We start from the raw sequence: 8,080 nt of genomic DNA on the forward strand, positions 1-8,080 counted from the left end.
TCAGGTACCACGAAGGAACAGCCCCAGGCTCCTTCCCGCAACAAACCCTCACACACCCACACACCCACACCGCCCTCACACACACACACACACACACACACACACACTCACACTCCCCCCCCCCGGCACCAGAGCTCAATGAAGAGCACTGAAAAGCTGGTCACCCCTTGTTATGGCCACTTGTTTCTTGGTAGAAAAAGGGCATCGTTTCTTATTACTCATCTTTAAATCATTCTTTGACCAAATTAACATTAATTGTCTATCTAAAACGTTAAAACTTTTGGTAATATATTTTAGTCCACAATACGCTTCTTATAAACGCCAACGTTTCATATGTGGTGAGAATATTTTTACAATTTGCACATTTTGAAAACGTTACCATGGCCCATCCAGGAAAGGGAAAGATTTGAAAGGGGTCTCCCGGGCCCCGAAATTTCCCTCGTTGTTTCCAGCTCCGGTGTCACACCTCCAGTGGGTCCCCATCCCCAGAAAGTGAAAAGAGGGAATAGCGGGGCATCCTCTTTGAGACAGAATCTTTGATCTCCGGGGGATTTTTCTTCTTAATGAAAACTGTTATTTCAAATTAAAACATCTGGAGTCACCCACCTCACACCAGACCCAGCCAGGCACAGAAGGCCACCTCTGGAAGGCTGGCACTTCCAGGCAAACTCCGGAGGAGGGAAACGCGCGGAGTCCGAGAGAAGGAAACGCAGTGGCTACCAGGGACTTGCGGTGGGAAGAAGGGAGACTGACTGCTTCCCAGGGACAGGGTTTCTCTTGGATAAAAATGGGCGGGAACTAGATGAGGATGACGTTGGTGTGATCTTGTGAGTGTACTTCATGCCACTTCAGCGAACAATTTAAAAACATCCAAGAATTAAACTTTATTGAACTGACGAGATAAAATATAGGGAAAGGTCAAGTAAAGAAAAGCGAAAAACAAAACTTTAAGACCCACGCAATGGATAGGGGAAGGCAAGGATTCTCCGGGGCTGCAGCTCAGGAGCTGAGGGTAGTGGCTGGGATGCTGCAAGTGCTTGTTGAAGGTCTTGAGCCGGCTGTGGCTCGGAAGATGCCTGTGCGGCTCTGAGCTGGGGTGGGCGCGAGAGGGAGAGATGGTGTTCGATCTGCAGGGTCTTCTGGATCTTTCGGTGGAGCTGCAGCTGGAGAGGGAAGAAGAGAAAATGCCACCCACATGAGCGCCTGCCCAAGTCACTCCAAAGGAAGGAAGCCTCTGCCGCCACTGAAGGAGTCTCAGTCCAAGAAGCAAGCCCCCGAAAGGCTTCCCAGAGTGGAGTCCGCGGGAAGAGTGATCTGAGCCCGCCCCTTGCTCCCAGCCGAACCCCAGCCTCTGGAGACTCTGCTCTGGGGGGCGCAGCGCCATCCCCTGTGCACATGCCCACATCACACACCTGAGTCCTCCTCAGCCTCAGTCTCGGCATCAGTGTGCTCAGGGTGCTCCAGCTGGGAAAGAAGAACGCGGGCACGGTGCTCCAGCTCCGAGCCGGGCATATTAAGGCCAACGTAGGCCAAGAGCATTTCCAGGCTGGGAACATCTGGGGGCTGGATAAAATCCTCAGGGTACCGTTGGAGCCAGGTGCCCAGAATGAAGGAGATGGCCCTGAGGACGGACAGGTGGGCAGCAGAGTCAGAGAAGGGTCGTTTCCTTGCACACTGGCCTCCCGCGCATCTCTGTGCGGGCCTGGGCTCCTGGGCCTCCCGCTCCTGGCTGTCCAGGGGCCAGTCCTACTTGGCGTCCACCTCCAATCTGGCAGTCTTGGCAGAGGTGGGCCAGGTCACCATGGAGGGGCTAGGAAAAGGCCTTTGGAAGGGAGAGCCCTGTGCGATGGTGGCGTCACCACTCCTAGTCCTCAGGGAAGCCTGACACACTGCTTGGAGCATCTCTCTGCCCACTGCCCACTGGAACGTCAGCTCCATGAGGGCAGGGAACGGTGCGGTCCCCTCTTTTCATTGCCCTCCCTGGCACACAGGAGCTGCTCCCAGAATATTTGACCAGGGAGGGAACAGCGGACATTGTCTCCCGCCCAGGCTTCCCAGGGCCCTCCTCTTGCCTCCAGCTTTCCCTCCTGGGCCTACGTGCTGCCCAGTTCACCAAGTGTCCCATGAGGGTCATGCTCCCCCGCCCCGAATCTCTACCAGGGAGGGGCTTATGTGGCCCCGGAGCACTCCCCGAGCCCCCTGAGCAGGAGCTGAGCACCCGCTGTTGAGGTTCTAGCAGATGAGTGAGCGGGACGCTGCAGGGAACTCCCCTCCAAGTGTGGACGCTGGGCGCCCTCCTAGGGATTCCAAAGCCCACTCACTTTTTCAGTTGGTCCAGGGGTCCGCCGTCCTCATCGCAGTGAGGAAGGACGCAACCGTATCTAGAAGACACAGGAGGACGTCACACGGACTGGACTGTGGATCAGGCCTGCCTGAGAAGCCTAGCGGCGCTGTCTGACTCCCGACGAGAATGGAGCCCTGGAGGGCACGGCTGCCGCCCGCTCTGTGCACGGGATTATGGTCGGTGCCTAGAAAACGTTCTGCACCTAGTGGGGACCTCTCTCTGTGTGTGATGAAGGAGGGAGCTCCAACCGGCCCCTCACTCCTGCTTGGGCGGGTCGGGGGCCTCGGCTCAGCCCAGGGATGGCTGCTCTGGCTTCACCCAGGTCAGGGACCTAGAAGGGCTCTCCCGTCTCCTTTTCCAATCGGAAGACGACAACTCAGTCCAATTCCCGGGGCCGGTGAGGGATGAGGCAGAGGCTTCGCCATAGGGAAGAGGAGTATCCTCAATGAGCACAACCACAGCCCCCGCTCCAGTCGACCCTCCCAGAGGGCTAGGCTTCTCGAAAAGCCTTTGCGTGCAGCACCTCCTTGAGTCCCTACAATATCCCCTGGAGGCTGATCCTCTGTTCACCCCGCCTTGCAGAGAGCAAACCGAGGCTCCGAGAGGCTCGGAAGCCTCACAGCTAGTAGGTGGCTGAATGCCCACGGTGCTGCGGAGGGGCACGGCACTCACCTTTGAAACAGAAGCTCCAGCACCTGTTGTGTGGTGGCAAAACCTCTGTACGTGCACAGGAAGCTGCGGACGTAGGCGGTGTCGCCATCCAGGAAGGCGGGCACCAGGTGCTCCACTCGATTCTGCCGCGTTGCAGCCTGCACGGTCCACACCAGGCGGCACGCTTGGCTCTTAGCTCGGGATGGATTTTCAGCCTGGGGTCGGACAGAGGGGGCACTTGCCATCAGAGGCCGCACCACTCCTGGGCCCCAGAAGTGTCGGGGCCTGGAGGTCAGACCGAATGCCCAAGCCCTCGGTGACTTGTGGCCAGAAGTGGGCATCATTGCCCAGGGCAGGGAAGAATTCTCGGGATTCCAAGTAGGATGTGAGGTGGAGAAGGATTCAAGCTCTTGGTCTCCTAGGTCTTTGTGCTGGCAGAGAAGTGACAGCCCCTCCCTGGATGAAGAGCATCATCCCTGGGGTGGCTGACCGACGGCCCATTCTAGAGAGGAGAGCACAGAGGCTTTTCGTGGGCTGGGAGGGATCAGGACAGGAGGACAGGCAGGGTGACCAGGGCGGTGCTGTGGAAATGGCAACAGAAGGTGCCGGTTCAGTGAAGGGCTGAATCACGGGGCTAACGGGTCTCCCTTCTGGAAAGTTGTGCAGCCTGCTGAGGCCCGACGCCCTGACCTCGAGAGGCCACGTGGACGTGTTCCCCTGGACAGCAAAGGCAGAGGAACAGAAAGAACACTGTGAGCCCCATGTCCTTTTGGGCAAAAGCGTGCCTATCCATCAGGAGGCTGCGTCCGACTGGGAGACGGTGGGGAAGGATTGTCAGGCCACGTGGACATATGAGCATGGGAGTTCAAACAGGAAAATCTCTACCAAACACGAAAGTGCTCTTGAATGCCCGTGAGCTGATGTGCTAGAAATGTCTCTTCTCGGCTACACCCCTGTGGACAGGGACGTCTCCTCTGGCCAAGACAGGGGCCGGGCCCGCAGGGGAAGGTTGGGGGAAGAGATGGGGATTCAGATTCCTTTGGGAGCAGGGCTCCAGGCAGGAGCCCCGGGCCTGTCTCGGGGCCTTCGAAGACCTGGGGTCCTCAGCGCTGTCTTGGGGGCCCTGGGGGTTGGGTCTCCCCGGCACCTGCACTCACCCTGAGCCGGCCCTGGCCTCGGTTGGCAGTGTGGGGCACCTTCCTGTCCTGCAGGGTGATGGAGTCGAGGGCGCCGTTGCTCAGCTGCTGGCCCGTCTCCTGAGCGACGCTCTGGAAAGACAGTGCCCGGCAGCCAGGCGGCAAGCCTCAGAGACCCGACTGGCTGTCTTTGCTGGCTCTCACACCTCTGTGACTCTCTCCACTCTGGACACACATAGCCCGCCCCACAGTCCACACAGACCTCCAGTGAGGAGGGGAACACATGGCAGCCTGAGGGCCTGGCATTAGGAGGCCCCTTAGGAGTCCCCTTTCAGTCCTGACAGCCCCGTCCTGGCTTGGGAACGTGACGGGAAAAGCAGCTTATCGACTGCCCACCAACCTTCTCCGGCCAAGGGCAGATCCTGCCCACATGTCCCTCTGGCCCCCACACTCACGAGGACGGGACGAGGGCTGCCCTGGGAGGGCTCGGGGAGCTGGTCTGGCCTAGATCGGGCTGATCTAGGCTTCCTCATGTTACCTGAGAGGACCTCCTGCCGAAGGTCCGGCGGTGGGGGGCATGGGAGCTGAGCCAGCGTCCACAACGTGTCCAAAGGTTCTCCCTCCGGGGTTTCCGGGAACCAGAGCCCTGGTCAGGCGGGAGAAAGCAGGAGAACATGTTTCTCTATCAAGCGTCTCCAGCCAAGTGAGCTGGCTTTGCGCACGTGGCTGCCTAGTTGCGGGGGTTCCAAGTTCTGTCGGGGCCTGTTGTCAAGGAAGTGACCTCATTTCCTGCAGTGCCCTTACCTGAGTGCCCCCCTCAGATACCACCCATGCAAACAGTCCTCTGGCCATGGCCTTGCTCACCCCCCTTCTCCATGCGACGTCGAATGCGTACCCAGGAACACCAACACACCCGTCTCCCAGGCTCCCTAGAGGGTCTGGGTGCAGCCGAGGTCCCAGCTTGGAGACTGACGCAGAAACAACTCCTCTTTCTTACCTGTTCTGCATCCTGCATAAGCCCTTGTGTCTCTCAGGGCCTGTCGGCCTCCTGTCTGCACACTGGGGAGGACTGGAGCGTGGACTTGCTAGAGATGTCCTCTGGCATGTGTCCTACCTTAGAGGACAACACCTCTCAAACTGGAGGCGTGTGTCACTGGCAGGCAATGCCTCCCACTTCGTGTTTCTTCCTCTTGCAACTTGCCCTGTGTCTACTTCTCTTAGGATCCCACCTTAGAGGCCATTTTTGCATCCAAGGTCAAGGTGTGTGTGCGTGTGTGTGCGTGTGTGTGTGTGTGTGTGCGTTTGTGTGTTTGTGTGCTCAGGTTGTGGAGGCCAAGAAGAAAACAGCTCCCACAATAGGGAGGGATTGGCAAGAGCTTCTCAAGATCTCATGGTTCCTAGTTTCAGAAGCCAACCCTCCGGGTGGGGTTCCAGTCTTGCCCTAGAAGGTCAGAACACACACTTACCCACTGGACTCACCCTGTCATGGGCTGTTCCCTACCCCTCTAGGGGCCTCAGTTTCCCAATTTCCCAGTGAGACATTCAATTCAGGACTGCATAGGCATGAGCTCAGCAGAGAGGTGGCCACCACTCCCTCCACCGTGGGTGTGAGGTGGGCAGAGCTACAGTCAAGGGTGCCCCTGACCCGGGCTCCTCCTCAAACAAGAACTGAGCAAATGCCCATCTACACTGCCGAATGCTCCCCCTCACCCCCACACCATCTCCAGATCTGTATGCACTTCCACCAACACAGCCTTCTCCAGAGCCCCCGGGGAATGCCTGTGTGCAGCCAGAGCCCCAGCCTTGAGGACGCAGAGCTGGCTTCCTCCCTGGCTCCACCTTCTTCGTCATCTGGGATTCTGGGCAAGGCATTGAAGTTCTGGGGTCTTCTCCTTCTCCCCTCACTGGCCACCCGGGATCAGGACTTCCTGGTCTAGACCTCCTGGTATAACCCCTCCTCTTGAGTGGGGACTCAGTTGAGCGATTCCACCGAGGACGGCAAAGCGATGCCAGTTCACTCCTGAGACTTGGATGTGGTCAGTGGCCAATTTCGTGTTTCCTCTGACCAGATGGCCTCTCCCTGTGTCATGGGACTGGGAAGAGGGGGCACCCTCGTCTTGTTCCTGATCTTGGAGGGAGAGCTGGTATCCTTTCAGCATTGTGCATGATGGTGGCTGTGGGCTGGTCACAGGTGGCTCTTAGTCTGTGGAGGTACGTTCTTTCTAGGCTCAATTTGTTGAGTGTTTATGATCAAAACATGCGTACTCTGGGAAATGCTGATTCTGCTTCAATGGAGAAGAGCATGTGACTTTGACCTTTTCCTCCTATGAATGTGGTGCCTGTCATTTACTGACCGAACCATCCTCCCATCCCAGCGATAAATTCCACTTGACCATGGTGGAGGACGTTTGTACTGTTAGTAGCGTTTGGCTGAGGGGGACTGGGTGGGCCCTTCTCTCCTCCATGGGTCGCTGCCTGGTCCTCCGAGGGCCTCCCTTCCGTCCTGTCTACCTCCCCCCTTCGGACATCACGTCCAGTGTCTCGGGACTCTCTCCTTTCCCAAACAAGGCTCCAACTGCATCAACAAAGCGTAGATATTCGAAAAGGCAGCTGACACCTAAAGAGAGTGTCTAAATTGCCTCCAAGAAACTCTGCATCAGGGCATCACTTCTAAAGAGAAATCGAGATGCGTGGACCCAGACGGACACTACGGGACAATTATGAGAGTGAAGAAGGGTCCAATTGTTCACCCCTGGGTTGCCTCGGTGGGTGTGCCGTGTGGCCGCTGAGAACGCGCAAGGGGATAGGTGTGACTACTCATAGCCCACTGTGGGGCATCAGGTACCACGAAGGAACAGCCCCAGGCTCCTTCCCGCAGCAAACCCTCACACACCCACACACCCACACCGCCCTCACACACACACACACACACACACACACACACACACTCACACTGCCCCCCCCCCCCCGGCACCAGAGCTCAATGAAGAGCACTGAAAAGCTGGTCACCCCTTGTTATGGCCACTTGTTTCTTGGTAGAAAAAGGGCATCGTTTCTTATTACTCATCTTTAAATCATTCTTTGACCAAATTAACATTAATTGTCTATCTAAAACGTTAAAACTTTTGGTAATATATTTTAGTCCACAATACGCTTCTTATAAACGCCAACGTTTCATATGCGGTGAGAATATTTTTACAATTTGCGCATTTTGAAAACGTTACCATGGCCCATCCAGGAAAGGGAAAGATTTGAAAGGGGTCTCCCGGGCCCCGAAATTTCCCTCGTTGTTTCCAGCTCCGGTGTCACACCTCCAGTGGGTCCCCATCCCCAGAAAGTGAAAAGAGGGAATAGCGGGGCATCCTCTTTGAGACAGAATCTTTGATCTCCGGGGGATTTTTCTTCTTAATGAAAACTGTTATTTCAAATTAAAACATCTGGAGTCACCCACCTCACACCAGACCCAGCCAGGCACAGAAGGCCACCTCTGGAAGGCTGGCACTTCCAGGCAAACTCCGGAGGAGGGAAACGCGCGGAGTCCGAGAGAAGGAAACGCAGTGGCTACCAGGGACTTGCGGTGGGAAGAAGGGAGACTGACTGCTTCCCAGGGACAGGGTTTCTCTTGGATAAAAATGGGCGGGAACTAGATGAGGATGACGTTGGTGTGATCTTGTGAGTGTACTTCATGCCACTTCAGCGAACAATTTAAAAACATCCAAGAATTAAACTTTATTGAACTGACAAGATAAAATATAGGGAAAGGTCAAGTAAAGAAAAGCGAAAAACAAAACTTTAAGACCCACGCAATGGATAGGGGAAGGCAAGGATTCTCCGGGGCTGCAGCTCAGGAGCTGAGGGTAGTGGCTGGGATGCTGCAAGTGCTTGTTGAAGGTCTTGAGCCGGCTGTGGCTCGGAAGATGCCTGTGCGGCTCTGAGCTGGGGTGGGCGC

General features: G+C 56.4%; 1 protein-coding gene across 1 annotated transcript; it reads right to left on the reverse strand.

The window, feature by feature from the left end:
* Positions 1-859: 859 nt before the first annotated feature.
* On the reverse strand, positions 860-7,459 carry LOC138915110 (ral guanine nucleotide dissociation stimulator-like). The gene is made up of 8 exons (XM_070246284.1): positions 7,356-7,459; positions 6,486-6,706; positions 4,587-4,777; positions 4,153-4,263; positions 3,017-3,210; positions 2,322-2,381; positions 1,413-1,621; positions 860-1,163 (listed from the first exon to the last, which is right to left on the reverse strand). Exons 1-8 carry the CDS (start codon positions 7,457-7,459, stop codon positions 1,000-1,002), a joined length of 1,254 nt encoding a protein of 417 aa, XP_070102385.1. The 3' UTR covers positions 860-999.
* Between the last annotated feature and the right edge of the window lie 621 nt (positions 7,460-8,080).

The sequence above is a fragment of the Equus caballus genome, chromosome 21 (assembly GCF_041296265.1).
Source record: "Equus caballus isolate H_3958 breed thoroughbred chromosome 21, TB-T2T, whole genome shotgun sequence".
In the NCBI taxonomy this organism is placed as follows: domain Eukaryota; kingdom Metazoa; phylum Chordata; class Mammalia; order Perissodactyla; family Equidae; genus Equus; species Equus caballus.

Bases quoted from the DNA above. Each gene is read 5' to 3' on its own strand.
- LOC138915110 (XM_070246284.1), bottom strand. From the start codon at position 7,459: ATGGGGACCCACTGGAGGTGTGACACCGGAGCTGGAAACAACGAGGGA. The intron at 6,707-7,355 runs GTAACGTTTTCA...TTGTTGATGCAG, and splicing joins CCTTTCCTGGATGGGCCATG to TTGGAGCCTTGTTTGGGAAA. The intron at 1,164-1,412 runs GTGTGTGATGTG...TTCCCTCTCCAG, and splicing joins TGAGGCTGAGGAGGACTCAG to CTGCAGCTCCACCGAAAGAT.